This window comes from Aspergillus pseudotamarii (assembly GCF_009193445.1).
Source record: "Aspergillus pseudotamarii strain CBS 117625 unplaced genomic scaffold BDV38scaffold_75, whole genome shotgun sequence".
NCBI classification, from domain to species: domain Eukaryota; kingdom Fungi; phylum Ascomycota; class Eurotiomycetes; order Eurotiales; family Aspergillaceae; genus Aspergillus; species Aspergillus pseudotamarii.
The window spans coordinates 39,674-56,472 of NW_022475089.1; the positions used below are offsets into that span (position 1 = coordinate 39,674).

The 16,799-nt window shown below is 47.0% G+C and overlaps 4 protein-coding genes across 4 annotated transcripts; 3 read left to right on the plus strand and 1 right to left on the minus strand.

Moving 5' to 3' along the window:
• Nucleotides 1-26: 26 nt before the first annotated feature.
• Nucleotides 27-2,170, plus strand: BDV38DRAFT_274767 (FAD binding domain-containing protein; the record flags this gene model as incomplete). The annotated part of the gene is made up of 7 exons (XM_032057899.1): nt 27-85; nt 155-341; nt 391-454; nt 532-668; nt 762-945; nt 1,004-1,324; nt 1,371-2,170. 7 exons carry the CDS (start codon nt 27-29, stop codon nt 2,168-2,170), a joined length of 1,752 nt encoding a protein of 583 aa, XP_031908913.1.
• Nucleotides 2,171-4,772: 2,602 nt separating this feature from the next.
• BDV38DRAFT_287326 (uncharacterized protein) lies at nt 4,773-5,155 on the plus strand (the record flags this gene model as incomplete). Its single annotated transcript, XM_032060835.1, has 2 exons — nt 4,773-4,892; nt 4,955-5,155. The coding sequence occupies 2 exons, from the start codon at nt 4,773-4,775 to the stop codon at nt 5,153-5,155; spliced, it is 321 nt and encodes a 106-aa protein (XP_031908914.1).
• A 4,817-nt stretch (nt 5,156-9,972) lies between these two features.
• On the plus strand, nt 9,973-11,031 carry BDV38DRAFT_287327 (uncharacterized protein; the record flags this gene model as incomplete). Its single annotated transcript, XM_032060836.1, has 3 exons — nt 9,973-10,046; nt 10,186-10,258; nt 10,321-11,031. 3 exons carry the CDS (start codon nt 9,973-9,975, stop codon nt 11,029-11,031), a joined length of 858 nt encoding a protein of 285 aa, XP_031908915.1.
• Nucleotides 11,032-13,144: 2,113 nt separating this feature from the next.
• BDV38DRAFT_274768 (uncharacterized protein) lies at nt 13,145-14,180 on the minus strand (the record flags this gene model as incomplete). The annotated part of the gene is made up of 2 exons (XM_032057900.1): nt 13,145-13,842; nt 13,892-14,180. 2 exons carry the CDS (start codon nt 14,178-14,180, stop codon nt 13,145-13,147), a joined length of 987 nt encoding a protein of 328 aa, XP_031908916.1.
• Nucleotides 14,181-16,799: the final 2,619 nt, after the last annotated feature.

Sequence of the window (16,799 nt, forward strand, 5' to 3'; positions counted from 1 at the left end):
CCCTACCGACCCTTTGTAGTAATATCATGACGGGATCTTTACAGTCCACCACCGATGTGGTCATTATCGGAGCAGGGCCATCAGGGTAAGAAATACCCTTTCAAGCCAAGAGGCATGGATGTATGGGATTCGTTGCTGATACCTTTCACCACAGACTCATGGCAGCCTTGTGGATGGCGCGGTGCGGTGTGAAGACTCGCATCATTGATGCCCGCGCCACAAAAGTGTTCAGAGGCCATGCCGATGGAATGCAGACGGGAACACTGGAAATCCTGGATTCGTTTGGAATTGTAGACGATCTCTACAAAAAGGCCGCTCCGTCGGTGGAAATGACAGTTTGGGTTGGTGCATTTCGCGTGGCCTAGACGTCATCTAACGCTGTCAGTGTAGGCCGGTACCAAGGATGTACCGTTGAAGCGTGTGGCTCGGTTTCCGAAATGGTCCCCAGACCTCGGTCAATATCATCTCGTCCACACTAGCCAAGGTCCGATCTCTTGAATTCTTCATAGGACGCCGTCTAACGATACGTAGGTAACACGGAACGCGCTTTGTTGGACGGCATGAAAGCTCTCGGTGGACTCGAAGTCGAACGGGGCGTGCTGGCCACAGCTATCAATATTGACGAGGAGGGCATACATGACCCAAAGGCGCACGCTATCAAGTTGACGGTACGTCATCTTACGGACAAAGAATTGGCCGCAGCTTCCACTTCGGATACTATACCACAGCCGGGGGACTTCAACTATAACTCGGCAGACGAGCCATATTTGAAGCGCGGGGTTACAGGTAAAGAAGGAAGGACAGAAGTGATTCATGCCAGGTTCGTCATCGGGGCCGATGGAAGCCGAAGCTGGACGCGCAGCGCGTTGGGATTCGACTTTTGCGGAGATGACCGCGAAGAGGATGTTGGGGGGATTTTAGATTGCATTGCGACGTCGAACTTTCGTAAGCGACATCTCTCCCACCAACGAGCATCCGTGGACCACGCTTACGTAGGGGACAGCTGATATCCGGATCCAATCGATGATTGTGAAGGACGGGCGTGGGGCGGGTTTTGTGCCACGGGAGGATGGGTTGCTACGCATTGCAGCCCCAGTTCCTAGCAGGTCCGAAGCGACTCCGGAAGCCATCCTCAGATCACTGAGAGAAATACTTGCGCCGTATGAGATTGAAGTGACTCAGATTGATTGGTGTGGAGTATTTGGGACCAGGCGTCGTGTCTCAAGCTCATCTTCCAAGCACTCGCGTGTGTTTCTCGTTGGAGACGCATTGCATGTCCATTCTCCCAGAGCAGGGATCGGCATGAACTTCAGTATACAAGACGGTAAATCTACTCTTATGCGTTGCGGATCTGCTCTAACTTCGTTCAGCATACAACCTGGGGTGGAAACTTGCGCACGTTGTGAAGGGAATCTCTCCCCTTACTATTCTGAGGACGTATGACGAAGAGCGGGGATTAACGACGAATCAACTCATCGCTTTTGATAGAGCCTTGTCGGACGAGTCGCCCATCGGTGCGAACTTTTCAGCTCGCGGAACATATCAGCAGCTTCGGGACAATCTTCCATTTTCAAGCACTACGGCAATCGAGTACGAGGCTGGCTTGCTTGTGGCTAAAAACGGGGGCTGGGTTGTTTCTAAGCAACATTTGGCGCCCGGCATGCCTATAGGCAGGCGTCTATCCTCGCAGACGGTGGAAAGACATGCGAATGGAGAATCAGTTGACTTTGGAAAATCATTCCCTAGTGACGGTCGGTACCGGATTGTCATCTTTGCGGGCATGATATCGCAACCGGAGCAGCTACGCCGTCTGGAACACGTCGGTCAGGTGCTAGAGCTCCCTGAGGCATTTGCCCGACGTCTGGGTGATCGTGAAATCTCACCCCAGGATGTATTCGAGATTCTGGTCGTCCATAGCGCGAGCAGGGATGATGTCGAGATGGCTGACTTGCCCCCGTCCCTCTTTAAGAATGGCGATCCCTTTGGTCAGGTCTTCGTGGATAATAATCAATCGAGGTCATGGACCTTGAGCGAAGCATACAGCGGATATGGGATAAGTAAAGACAAGGGATGTATTGTCCTCATTCGCCCTGACAGGCACGTCATGTATATTGGCGAGTTGGAGGATGTTACCGAGATGATCAAACTGTTGACCTCCGTTATACTTTGATTTAAAGGACCATCATTGAGCAGAAAGTCGGTCCGGCATACTTTTCCTTTCAAAATTTAGATATTGGCACTCGAGTTCATGTTGAGAAGCGAGATATAGAACAGCCTCTTGTAACATTTCCAACCAGGTTAAAAATTTCCAAAGAAGAATGGCTCCGGTTACCCGAAATCCCCAACCCGGAAACGCTCTTTTGGCGTACCATGATCTAATCGGCGGGATGCCTACAGAGCGCCGTAGAGCAATAGACTTCAGTATTACAGTACTAAAGAGATTGAATATAATTAGAATTCTATAACATGTTTTTTCTAGAATTGTACTAAAATATTTCACATAAAGAATCATCCTTTGGGTGCAAGCCGTCCTCATCCTATGATCTGCTAGATAGGGGGTAAGTACTCAAATTAATAATCATGATAGACATAACTATAACTACCGTAGCCTATTGGGGTTACAGTTCTATAGATCTGTCGATCTCGAGGCCATCGGCCCGCTTATATATACTTTAGTCGAGTGGGGAACAATTGTATTAAACCCTGTAGAGCAGTTCGCTTAAGATCAAGAATTAGACTCTTGAGTAGGAGATATATAAATTACAATCAATACTGCTATACAGAGCTAATAATTTAGAAAAAAGCGAAAAAAAAATAAAGAATTATTGAATTAGAATTCAACTCAGTTCAGCTCAGCAGAATATAGAATAGTAGATCATGTTAATCCTGAATAGCTATAGATATATACTCTGAATAAAATAGGATTCTGTAACAAATACATACCAATTCATTGAGATCGGCGATTTATTGAAAGTAACAATATTATTATGGAGTAGACTTAGCCTTCTGAGTTTCGCTTACGAACTCTTCAGTATTGCTCTGGGGCACGAAGCCCAATAGATCTATCCCTGGCTGAAATTTGTGGGCCACATTTAAATCTGGGTCCTGGGTTCTGCAGATCAAGATGATCATCCTCAGTTTGTAGTCCGCACCAAAAGTGCCAGCTTCACCTCGTGATTCCGTGCCACGCAGTTTTTTGAAATCGGCAAACATGACTCGAAGAATGCCCCTCATTAAGACCTATTGATTTTATTAGATAATAGGGAGACGAATCTAATTGACTTCCTCTTCTCAAGAGATGCCATGTGGGGCCCATTCAGCGGGGGTATACGAGTTGATGGCAATATTCGTCGGTCGGTCTAACTTGAACGAAGATTCGAGTGCAGGAGTCTGGAGAATGAACAATCTCGAATCCTTGTCACGAGTGGAATAGTGCCCGATCACGGAATAGTCATTTCATTGGACCTTTCTCATAAGTCAAGCAGGATCTGAGCTGCCAATTGCAATTAAGAAGATACCTAGCCATCCATAGCTGGATGTCTCGCAGTGATATCCCAAGGGTGCAACGGCTAGACCACAGCCAACAGAGAATCTCTGGAGTAACGAACATTTCGCCGGAAGCTATGCTGGTGCTGCATCTATTCCCTAGAAATACCGCTCCAGTCCCCAATATCCAATTTTATAGTAGTCCAATTGGTCTACTAGATCCTCTTCACTGGCCCAAAGATGATAGCTACAGTAATTCAAGTACTGTTTCCCCTACATTGTTCCATCCTCTTTTTTTTTTTTTTTTTTTTTTTGTTGGTAGAGGGCGGTTCAAACGATGTGCGAAATCCGAAATGATTGGGCTCCGTCTGTGCTGCCATTGGTGCTTTCTCCCGGAGGATCGCCCCAGGTATAAGAAGGTGCATTCAGAGCCGTGATGGACGGAGGAAGTTCTGATGGCGACCCGATCGTTCCTCCTGTTGGGTAAGTCAAATCGAGACCCGGTACTAGTCTGAATGCTAGACTTCGGCAGAAGTCCATGGTGTGGACCCAAATCTACGATTTATACCCCATTTTTGGTATCACTCTGTACACAAATGCCAAGACCATCCTCATTCAGACTATTTATGTATATCAGTGGCGGGTTCCGACCACTGATACATGCTCCGTAATCAAATGGGTTTGGATGGGTCCTGGTGGGTCCAAAAAATAGGTTTTGCCGATGTCTATAAGCAAGCATCGAAATACTCCATATGCTCAAGCAAGTTGCCAGGTCCCATATTAAGATGAAGATCGACTCCACGCGCCTCTCAGCCCTGAATGCTGCTGTCATGATCGACCGGTGAGGGTGCACGGGATGAAGCCAGGGTGTAAACGTATGATGATTGGCACGAAAGCCCAAAAAAAAAAAAAAAAAAAAAAAAAAAAAAGGAGCGGGGGAAAGAAGAAAGAAAAGAGGGACGTCCAAGATTCGAATGCCAATAGTTTAGAGACTCGTATCAAACCCCCTATGAATTTCAGCTCGATGCACATGCGCCACCTGTTAATGCGTCGGGCTAGCTCCACCCTGACCTATTCTGGTCGTCTCCGGAAACCCTCCGAGTTACTATCTCTAGAAGATGATCTACATTTAGCTATCTATCAAAAAGTAAGTGAACATTATATATAAGTAGGCATAACCCTTCGCTACATTTTGGTAGACATTAACTTATCGCACAGCGGAGCGAAGCGAAGCAAGTATTATCTATTTTCCAACACGCAATTCCTTAAGCCAGTATCAAGTGACAATGCGAGTCATTTACTTCCTCTCTGCTTATCTGATGGCCGCAGCGGTGGCACTTCCAGCGAATACGGATGGATCGGAAGTCTTGGCTAGGCGTGGAAAGTGGGAAGAACTAGCAAAGGATGTAGGTCTTACTACTTAATGAGGATGGCTATATGGCTAGGGCTAACGGGGGGGAATGAATAGTTTTTGCGAATTGCGCAGGGGCAAGAGGTACGGCCGCTTACGGAGGAGGAAAAAGCGGCGAATGAAAAGGCGAGAAAAGAAGAAATCGCCAAGGGGGACAAATTTCGTGACGCACTGAAAGACCTTGGGGTGTCCGGCAATGACAAAGTGATAGGCGCGACGCTTGGGAAACTGCTCGGACAGGCAAACCCGGTGAAGTAATAGACTATCCACAGGTAGCCACCCATCTAAGGACAATCGATGGATAGCTCTGATTGCTTACACTTGATATAAGTTCTCCCTATTGACCTTAAGTTTCCATATATTTGCGTCACGGATTCAATGATCACGTATAATGACTGTGCATCATTGTGTCGACATCCTGGAGGGAGTTTCGGGAAATCCATAACACAAATAGGCTCGGTGCTACTATACAGGGGAGGCAAAGAATAACACCTGTGGTACTTGTTCATTATAGTGCAGCTACGTTTGGATGGCTCTTTCTGGAGGCGGGTTTCCATCTGCCAACTTTGATTGCGAGATCCATTCTGTTAGATACGTTACGTACGGACTATTCTAAGGCCAATAGTTACTATCCCATTCATTATTGCTCGTGTTTACTAGGAGTGCAAGAGAGATGGGTGATGTGAAGGTCTAGGATGAGACCCTAGATGGTCCGTTGTCTTATGGTAGGTCGAACTTCCGACATACCACCAAGACAACCACAATATCCATGCATTTTGATGTGAAGGTGGGTGGACAGAGGGTTATTCAGAATAGCGTATCAACCAGGATATCAAAAAAAGAAAAGACAAACATACAACAGCGCAAACCAACACCTCAACTGGCAAAGTGTCAACTTCTCCCTTCTGCATCTCGCAGTACAGTACTGTAGCTTTACTACAGAAAGCTTGGTGCTTCCAGGGAGTCCACTGAGGCCAAGGTGATAGGCAAGGTACATTTCTTAATGCTTAGCGACGTCAGAGTCGGTCGGTTCCAGAAATGGATCGAAGTGCTTGACAGTTCAAAATGTATGGGTGGTTCCTTTGCCAACGTTCAAGGCGTTGGCATGTACTGTGTACATAAGTATAGTTTTTGTTTTGTTTTGTTTCGTATGTTCCGACCTCCTTCCTGTCTCCGCTGCTTCTTCTCCCTTTTCCTCATCTGTCTTAGCCTATTTAATTTCTCATTATCTGACTGAAGGAGAACTGAGCAACCGCCGACACTTGTTATACTGTAATGGTTTTCGAGTTCAGGTTTCCGCACTCTTATTTACTGTTCTGTGGAATCACATAGTTAGATTCTTCCCCCAATAATGAAGCAAGACCCGCCTACTTCTCCAAGCCATAGTACAGAAGGCCGTGTTTACACCGCAGAGGACTAACCTTAGTAGGGACAGATACAGCACGATTATTACTTCTATTAGCTTAGCTACAATTTTCTACGCTGAGAACATCGCAGGAACTACTATTTGGCGGATCCGTGAAGTTCGGAGATTTCAATAGTGAAATGGCCTCTGCATTTGCAAAAGAATGTAGGGAAACCTAACAACTTTAGGAAAAAACCTACATCAAGGCTGAACGAAAATTGCTCCGTCATTGATGGGAACAGATCGGGACATACCAAAATCAGATTCCCGTTTCCGGTGTCTTCAATAAGCACGAAAGAGCCGAAGAACCAATCGCATTACCAGTGGATTGTTAGCTCTAGGTATTCAGGATTTGCTATTGTGCCACTTACGTTCTGTTGATCGCAATCTGTCAGCCCTGGCCACGTAGTTGTTGTACTTGATCGAGAGAAGCCATCACTTACTCGCTATTAATTGTTATCTGTCAACTCTAACTATATAACTATTATACTTAATCGAGAGAAACTATCACTTACTTACTACTGATTAGAAAGTGGAGACTTTCCCCCTATCAAGCTGATCTATCGATGTAGGCTTGCCAGGATCGGTCGATCAACAGCCGATCTTTCCCTTTTTTCATACAGAAATTCTAATGTCTACCCTACTGAGCGAGACCTCCTGTAAGGGAACAGGAGTGCTGATCGGAGTCTCTCAAGTAAACTATTGAGGTTTGGGCCAGATTGGAGTCTCGGCATGCTAAATGTGATGGTCAAGAGACGTCGATGTAGCGACTGTCTAATCTAATTTACTTTGCAATTAAGATGTGACATTTTCGAATATTCACCGAGGGTCCTTCATTGCCATCGATATGCAGCAAGTATGCTCGACTGAAGCTTTGGAAGTGATGCCTCAGTAGGAAGTTTTATCTACGGGTCTGCATACCGGCCAGTGCGCTAGAGGGGTGTTAAAAAGCAGTTTCCCCCACGAGGAGCTCGCAAGGTTTTGTGGCTGGCGGAGCCTATCCGCTTTTCTAGGCCGTGTCTGTGTCGGATCCAACCGGGCTTACTGGTTCTAAATAGTAAACCTTGACGGGCTACGGAGCATCCATGGCTCCTTATTCATCGATCGATGCTGGAATTTCATGCCTAGCGACCGGAAGAACCCGTAATCAATCCGCGGAGGCCACTGAGGGCCGCAAGCTGGAATGCCCTCATAGTGGATGGGCCGCCATGGATTAGGAATGTTGAAAGTGAAATAATATGTAAAAGACCAGCGAATCAAGTAATCGGCCAGATCCTTATATACTTACCTTGGCCGTGATGCCTTGGGCCGAATAGGAGGATGTTCCAGAAAGAACCCAAATCGGCGACTCCAATAGGCCTCCATGGGGACACAGGGTTCAATATGTCAGTGGGTTGAGATCTTCAGAGGATACACAGAAGTACACACGTCTAATTGGAAGTGACAATTACTGGAAGGACCTCCGTCACTAGTCTCGTTCACGCGAAGGCGGCTGACGCTGCTACTGTACGATCGTGCAACATTATGCAACTCGTTCCATACCATCCCTGTAGTAACTAACACCTCCCATGAATCTATTCATTGTAGCAAACAGAACCATTTCTAAACTTATTTCCATCTGTTGGGAAAAGCTGCCGCCGCTTAAAGAGTTTGCTGGATATGCAGGGATGCAGCGGTAGCTAACCCACTCAAGGGTTTCCTTATATTAACCACAGGTGTCGATCAGTATACTGTCACTGCATTTAGACAGTCCTTCTAACAGTAATTTCTCTCATCATACATAACCTTTACACTTATAAGAACTACAAAGAGAGTACACTAGAGGGCTATCTGGCAATTCTAGTTGGCCTATAAGTATAAACACAGGCCAATTCCGGACATAACCAATAACCCCTTAGCTATAGATCAACAACAATAGAATATTAAGTATAAATTTACTCATAGCTTAGTTAGCTTCGTAATTTAAGTTCACCGTGAGGAGAATACAAATAGTCTCCATCATTTTTTCCCAAGCCCATAGTATATTTAACAGACTCAGAGAGCCTGCAGACCCAAACAAAAAGAGGAATCAGTTCTTTTATTGAGATAACTTCAACTGCAAATATGCAAGAGCGGAATCAAGGGTTGAGTCTTTTTGCGTCTCCCTCATTAGGTTGTTCAAATCCCCTTCCTTCCCAGACCGCAGGAGATTGATTAGGTACATAGATATATATCGATAGTTTTCTGCATCTCTCTGGGCGACCTTCTGTGCTAATCTTCGCCGTTTATCAGTTAGAGGATCGAAAGAACAATCGGACCTCGACGCAGCGCATGCTTCACAGGGAGGCGGACTATTACACTTGTCAACGTGAGCAATAGCGTGAAAGCGCAAATCGGCACAATAAAATGATCCATACCTTCACTCTCGTTCGTTGACATGATGTACAAGCTAAGCTCCGCCTCTTTGACCTTCTCTCGCTGTGGAGAACGGGGGTGTGAGACCTATGAGGACCACGAGGCGGCGCAGGCAATATTGCTCTGGGTGGGGCTGCGAGGTTGGTCATCATTGATATCTGCAATAGTGCTAGTAGTGTGTAGTGAAGGCATGAGATTAGAGTGTTGAGGATGAACAGGAAGTTTATAACCTACAAGGAACAGCTAAGCGAGGCTCTCTATAAGACACTCTGTTCTTGTTTGTTGGGTTATCCATGCTTGCTATTATACAAATCCCAGCCACTAATTATATATTATATATATTTCCTCAAATAAAGAAAGCATACTGTAGTATAAGAGTTCTTCTGTAATATTAGTATTATAAACTCTTTCTCTTTTCCCTCTATTTTTGTTGTAATAAGCTGAAGGATATAGGTTAGACTGGCATAACCTAACCTAACCGTTGTAACCTAGCCTTTCCCTATAGGGGGGATAATTGTAACGGCCGTATACTATATACATAGGTGCCCCCAGGGTATTCGGGATTGTTGATCCCGAATTAATTTTAAGAGATATCGCCAGGGCCCGATATTCCACAAGACCAAAAGGTCATATAGTTCGGGATCAACAGTCCCGAATGCCCTGGGGGCACCTATATAGTATACCGCCGTTACACTAATGCTGTTGTATGTTTTTTAAATCATCTTTTATTGTTTTCGGCAAAAGGGAGGTGAGTTTTGAGATCTGGAGCGCTACGTAGACCGACGATCTCTGCCCGATGCGCGGGGCTGGGGATTTATACAGCTCGAGAATTCATTCGGTCTTCCAACTTCCTCGCACATCAACTTAGAGTTGTGCAAGGGCTGTAGCCACACGTATTGTCATCTACTGTAGTTCACGTAGTGACCGACCGACTCCTTGGAGCATTTACAGTGCCTTGGGGCTTCAGTTCCAGTTCACGACACTTCGCCGTAGGCTTTTCTAACGTCTAGACGGTCCGACGACGGACTATCACGCTTGCAGGGGTCTGTCCCCTTAGGATCCCGGAGATATGAATGGCCTTCTTCTCCTGGTGTGAGAGTTTGCCGTCCAATTTTATTTCCTTATTCTGTGGTTCCTTTTCTGGCCCTTTACAACGAAGTAACGGCACTTCATGACTCCAACACCGGTAGCGAACAACTACAACACGGCAGAAGATTTATCCAGCATCTGGTCAATTCCTTAAGAAGTCTCTTATATCTTCCGCTGAGACACTATGATGACTCCATCACCCAAGATTATGAGCAAGCACGACAGTTCGCGACGGACCGGTCTGCCACCCCCCCATGCGCAGTAGGTCAATCCGTTGTGTATTTCTTTTCTCCTTCCAGCAAGCGACAGCTAAAATTGCCCTCCTTAGCTAAACTGCGTTTATTCTCAATGCTTGGACCGCACCTGCGTATACTCAGATTATACATGTATCTGCATGCAGCTTACATCAATTGGCACAGAGCCGGAGCTCGAATCCTGTGTTAAATCCTGCCACCGCGATCCGGACCAAGGATGTGAGTACGGCATAAATCATACATCATATCCCGGTGCAGTTCCACTGATGAGTGGCATCTAGGGACACCGGCGCAAGTTTCTCGACTTCTGCGATCAGATAGACACAAAGCCAGTTCTCCTGGATGATATGGCAATGCGTGCTGGTCTCCATAGAAGGCAGATCATAGAAACATCTATATTCACGAGGACCGGAACTGAGACGGGGCCGATAACTGTCGTCGTAACGCAGACCTCAACCGGGCCTGACCCGCAGCCTACGACGATAACGACTACAAGTGATGCTACCGAGACGTATCGCACCAGCAAATATACGGAGGCACCAACAATAACGACCAGCGAAACACAACCGGCCACACCAGGAACAACAGCGACAGCGTCAGAAATGTCCGGAGCACAGGACACGTCCTCTGGCCTTTCGACGGGCGCGAAAGTTGGAATTGGTGTCGCGGTCCCTTTAGTGGTGATTCTGATCGTTGCCTTGCTATGGTTCCTGCACCGGCGAAGGATGAGGAACAAACCTCTTGCGCGTGGGTCGGAAGTTGCAGAGTGCCAGCCTTCTGTGGGTCCAGCGCCAGGGTGTCATAGTAGAGCGGGCGGCATGCCATCGGAAATTGATGGAAATCCCATATATGAATCGGGAGGTCGTGCCATTGAGAATCCACTAGGACCGGTCTATGAGTTAAGCGGACAGCCTATTGGTTTACCGGACGGATTGGCAGTTTTACCGTCGTCGTCTGAAAGGACAGGCAGGAAGCTCGGTACAAGATATTAGGGAGCTTGGGTCGGGGCCTGTGGGGAGTTTACAGGGACAGCCTTCTGGCGATGACGATGTCCAATATCAGGCTCTGGCAGATACACGCCCGTTATCGAGCCCTGAAGACAGTGGCGACAAAGGATCAGCTACTCAATATGAGAACATGGATATTGAGAGCTTGGAAAAAGAAATTCTGACGGTCAGAAAGCGAAAAAAAAAAGAATACAGTACCTCCAGTCACTGGAGGAACAAGAGGAGTTATTAATGCAAGCTATTGCGAGGAAGAAAGGAATGAGTGTGTAAGTATCGATAGGCCGTATAACTATGTGGTCTTCATGTTAATGATAGTCTGATTTATGCCAATGTGTTGGCCTTGCTTTTGTTACCAAATTCATTGCTACTGCATCTCATGTTCTGGACAGCAGGGTGGATCGGGTGATTTACACATACCTTGATCCAGACAAATCTGGCGTTGGGAAGGCTCATATAAGCGCCAATGCTTGACTTGTGTATTGCTCATTCTGCTGAAACATGCTCAGAGTTCTAAGGAATAGCCTCAGAGCCAACATTGGGCAGCGAGACGCTAATAAACGGGGGAAAGGTAAGTACGGCTATACTAATGCTACTGTTGGACGCATTTCACTTTTCTTTCATATTTTCCTCCAAATTGACCCAAAAGCCTTTACTGCCAGAAGCGAAATGGCCGATCGAGCTCATGGACACTTCGGGGAGATGTGGGTATATTTCAGGCCACCTGATCAACTTGAAGATGGGAGCTGTAGGTTGTATCTCAAACCACGGCATCGTTGGTGATAAACTAACGTGGAAACTGGGAGGCTCCAACACGACTTCGGTAATACAGTCGCAAAGCGTCGATCCAGATTGGTTCGACTTGCATACCCCATGACGCCAACAGAATAAGGGCAAGAAATACATCCACCTGGAAAGGCGCCGGATCTCCTGTGAGGATCAACTTTTACAAGCCATATACACAGACTTAGCAAGCTGCCCTGATTCTCTCAATACAATTGATTAAAGATCCTATGCCATGTTATCTTTGATCTTGAAATCTGGATATGTGAAGCATATGGCTATCTCAACGTAAAACCACACGAAGCAACAATCTTTCCCCGTCCATGGCATTGTAAATGACCCCCATTGCTGTTTCACCACCATCTACTATCAGACAGCCAGTTTGCCCCACAATAATCCCAGGATCCCGGAAATCGACATGGTATTCACGAAAGTGCGAAAAGCAACACAATACCAATAATGACGAGCCCGAACACTACCAAGGAGAGGCTACCTCCCCCACCTTGTTTCCGCGGGGGAGGAACTCCTTCAGGTGAGGAAGGGTCATATGGAAAGGCAAAGGTACTGTAGTTTTGGGCCTCTAGGTCTGGGTCAGGGTTGGCACGTGGGGACACTATGGTGGGTTTCCCGGGGTCGGTGGGCGTGTCTTGATGCTTCTAGACCGGTCAACATATACATCTTGAATCAATACGGGTGGTTTCCATCAAGGCAAGACCTACGGTGCTAGAAGAAAAAGGGCTCGCCATGATACATTTATGTGGTGATCCATGTTACTTGGTAGGCTGGGTTCCTTCATAAATTAGTAGTAGTAGTTTATACGGCCTGTTCGGTGGGGCATCCACGTGGCTGTTGATTCATCACCTGAGACCCAAGATCTACAAGCCAAGAATGCTTCTCGCCTGATGACTCGATAGTTGATAGTTCACCTGACTGCGATCTCTTACTAATCTGCATCATGAGGTAGCCGGTATGGGTAGAAACCATTGCTGTAGGGTCAGGGTTCGAGCCTGCCTGTCTTTTTAGCAGGTGGTAGGGCCCAGTGGAACCAGGTCGTCCATAACCTAGGCTATAGCATCTGCCTCCTTCTGTTCGACACCACTCTTTACCAGCGAGGGTGTTGTATATATGCCATTCTCGGGTGGCCACTTGTGTCGGGAGGAATAAAGGTGCTATCTCTCGCCTTTTTACAAGTCGGCTGACATGCGCTAAGGAGCTGAAATATAACTGGCAATCATTAATTTCGGAATGTACGTATACCGCGGTACACCACCAACTATGTACACTATGGGCATACGTCTATTCAAACCAGTTCCAGAATCTACCAAGCTGTATGGCCACCGTCAACAACCACAGTGCTGCCAGTCATGAAGCTCGAAGCATCACTCATGAGCAACAAAGTGATCCCCCTAAACTCCTCCGGCCTCGCTAACCTCTTCATCATATTTTCAGACTCCCAAAGAGCGCGCGTATCTGGATTCTTATCCATAACCATTTTCGCCATCGGCGTCTCAATATGTCCGGGACAAAGACAGTTTACGCGGATCCCGCCTGTGCCATCTGCTTTGGCTTCAGACCACTCCATGGCCAGACTTCGCGTCAATTGGATCACTGCGGCCTTCGACGAATTATAGATAGCAGACGCCATCCCCTTGTTCGCGACGATGCCGCTCATACTCGCCACGAGGAGAATCGAGCCGTGGCATTTCCGGTCTAGCATGACTTTCGCGGCTGCAACGGCACTGCGAAAGACGCCCGTGTAGTTGATGTGGATGACATCGTCAACCTTCTTGGGTAGGTGGTCGATGGCGCGAGCAACGTGGTTTATACCTGCGGCTGCAATCAGCCCGTCGAGGCGGTTGTTCTCTGCTCCAATATCGGCGATGACAGCTTCAGTGTTTGCGTCGTCCGTCACGTCCATGCGACGGTAGTGTCGTGAGCCCCCGAAGTCCGGGTTTGCGCGTGCTTCAGCAGCGCGGAATTCCTCGTCTGGTTCAGGTAGTCTGTCCAGGCAGTAGACTATAAAAGGTCAGTATTATCCTAAGAAATGACATTCGCGAAATCATGCCTCGTCCACCAGCTTCGACCAACGCCTCCGCGATCGACAACCCCAGCCCTCGTGCTCCACCCGTCACCGCAAAAACCTTCCCTGCCAGTGAGAACTCCCGAAATCGCTCATGGCTCTTTTCAGTACTTGGCAGTTTCTCCTTCAAATGCGCTTGACCGGCCATAGATCGTTTTGCCGTATTTGTTGCGTAGCCCACCGGCGGTCTAACAACATTCCACCTCGAACTCGTGGTACCAGGAGCAGCTAGACGTGCGTGTAACCGGGCTATGCCAGGATGTCGCGAGAGCATTTTAACTCGCTTCAATCAACTAACCAGATCGATCTCTCTCAGGTATAGCTGTTTCTCCCACCGGATAATAAAGAGTGGGTATTCTCGCTTCCAAATAGTACATCACAATGCACAAGATAGCTGTGTTCAGCAGACAATAGCCGCCAATCCACGCTGGGAACGTTTGGGGGGCTTTAAAACAATATGCCAGGGGTGTCACATATTCGTCATTACCTACGAATGCCATAGTAGCTTGGCGGCTGTGAATTCCAAGTTTTAAGTAGGCCAATGGCCTCCAAGTACGGACATCGACGGGTAGTCAAGATGATGTAAATACGTATGTAATGTCGAAGGCTCAGGCCTGGCGAGCATAATACACATTGGATGTGTCAATATTGGCTATGGCGCAGTATAAACGCAAGGTAACTCTACGCTATGGGCAGAAGAAGAATGGGCTTATACGGTTATACTTACTTTCGTAGCCCTAGGTAGGGGTACGTGGCATCCCGTGGTGGATGACGTCATCGCTCGATGTACTCAATCGTCCAAAAGCAGGGATATTGAGTTTCAGGATCAAAGAGACGACGCAAAACCATAATTAGTCTGCTCCTAGTGGAAGCTGCCGAGAATCTAGTCAATGCAAAGGTAAATAACCTGCAGATCGTTGGTGGCAACACTGTGATTCGTGAACCAATGTTCTGTGGATGGCGGGTTAAGTCCATCCGGCCACGAGATGGCAGATGCAATTCTGGTCTCTAATTTAATTAACGACAAATTGGGTAGGGTTTACTAGCTTGTGTAAAGTCTGAGGCCTGCCGCTTTCCAAATGGCTACATAGCCAACATTTGGAGACTAGATAACTTAAAAAAAAAAAAAAAAAAGCTTCCTAATCCGCCCTCGCTATACGCCCACCTTTCATATCCCGCTAGAGATATCACCTATTAAATGATTTTTAAGAATGATCGATTCTGGAGTTCAGATCTAGCCTTTAATTCTCCAGGTATTTTCTATATCCAGCTCGAATAGGGGGTGGATTCGAATCAGTATGCATATTTAAATGGAAGTAGCTCTTAAAATCTTCGTTCTTTGTGATTCTGTGATTCATAGAAGTGGTAAAGGCTCAGCTGGTGTGCATCAGTGCCATACAGCTATTTATTATTCATGTGTGATTTACCTTGGTTCTTACCTCTTCTAGCTATCTCGAGCGGTATTTGATAGATAAATGCCTTGGTGTAAGTTTGACAATGCCATACCTACTGCTGGGCCAGTAATAACCATGAATTTGGTCCAAAAATGACTATGAATAAGCCAACTGCTGATCAAATAACCAGTAGCATAGATTCATGGCAAGAAACTGGAAATGATCTTGCAAATCTTACGTTGGTGTATACGGACATACAAATATTAACTGATATGGCAGCAGTATGTATGCATGTGCTCTTGATACAATCCTTCGGTATGTAGGATCGTTCTCCACTCACAGAATCCTTCTGATAAGCGATTGGTCACCTTGCCATTAGGTATATGTCCAACAAATAATACTATGGCTCGGAAAAAGTAGTACTCACATCATGACAGAGACCTATTCTTACTGGGATGATCTCATAACTGTACATGGTGGGTCATTTCTAATTGCTGATAGTGTCAAAGAGACACTACACCAGTCCATGCCGCGAAAGCATTGGCTGGCAGAATTTACTTCTACAATATCTAATCGATCATCGTGAGGCTGGCCCCTCCTCGTGCCTGACTGTGTAGCTGAAGTTCTCGTCCTTGGCTGGCTGAGGGTGTTAGCTGGCTAAGTGGAGAAATTGTGCATATCCTTGTTGCGAGATTAAGCTGCACAATGCCGATCCTAACTTTGGCGGCCCAGGCCGCGTTCAGCTCAGCCTTACCGCAGAGTAGCCAGCTGACGCAGAGTAGCCATGGCCCTGCGAAGTGCGGAAATCTGCTGGTACCGTGGAACTGCCAGTTGCTCGCCCATATTCAGACCTATCACATAGGCTACTAGATCGCAAACATCTTCGTTTTATTGGGCCTAGTAGAGCTGCCTCCCTATGGCATCAGTTAGTGCGTGGGTCGCATGCAACACCTGCTGAGCTTGCACGGGTTCCGCTGAGAGAGTTTGCGCCGGCGTATAGTTACAGCCCATATTGTGGTCCCTCACACGTCTGTTCGAAAGTGTAGTTCTGCATCTCGTCCCCAGCCGCTTGACAATTCTTACTCCTTTGAACTCGCCATAACTAGCCCTCAATCCCCGCTGGATAGCTTGCCGGATGTGAAGCGGGTGAAGCTATACGTATAGAAATGGGTATACGATGAGAGATAGATTGGGCTGCCTGATCGACCACCACCGTGGGTCCAGATGTTTCACCCCACTGCGAATTCCAGCTGACTCTGTGCATGGCGTCATGGCACAGGGTCTTTTCCGCTGTCGTAAATGACTGGATTCTCGTAGCAGATCTTACCAATTCCTGCCTATAGAAGCTAGCAGTGTCCCTCTCGTGGTCAACCCCCCGACCCCTATTGGGCTCCTAAAGCTAATTCGAGATGGGTTCATTAGGTCCAGTGAAACAGTATAAATGGACAGTCAATAGACTTGTAATACTTACATTGACCCCCGGCTTTCGGCTTACCATT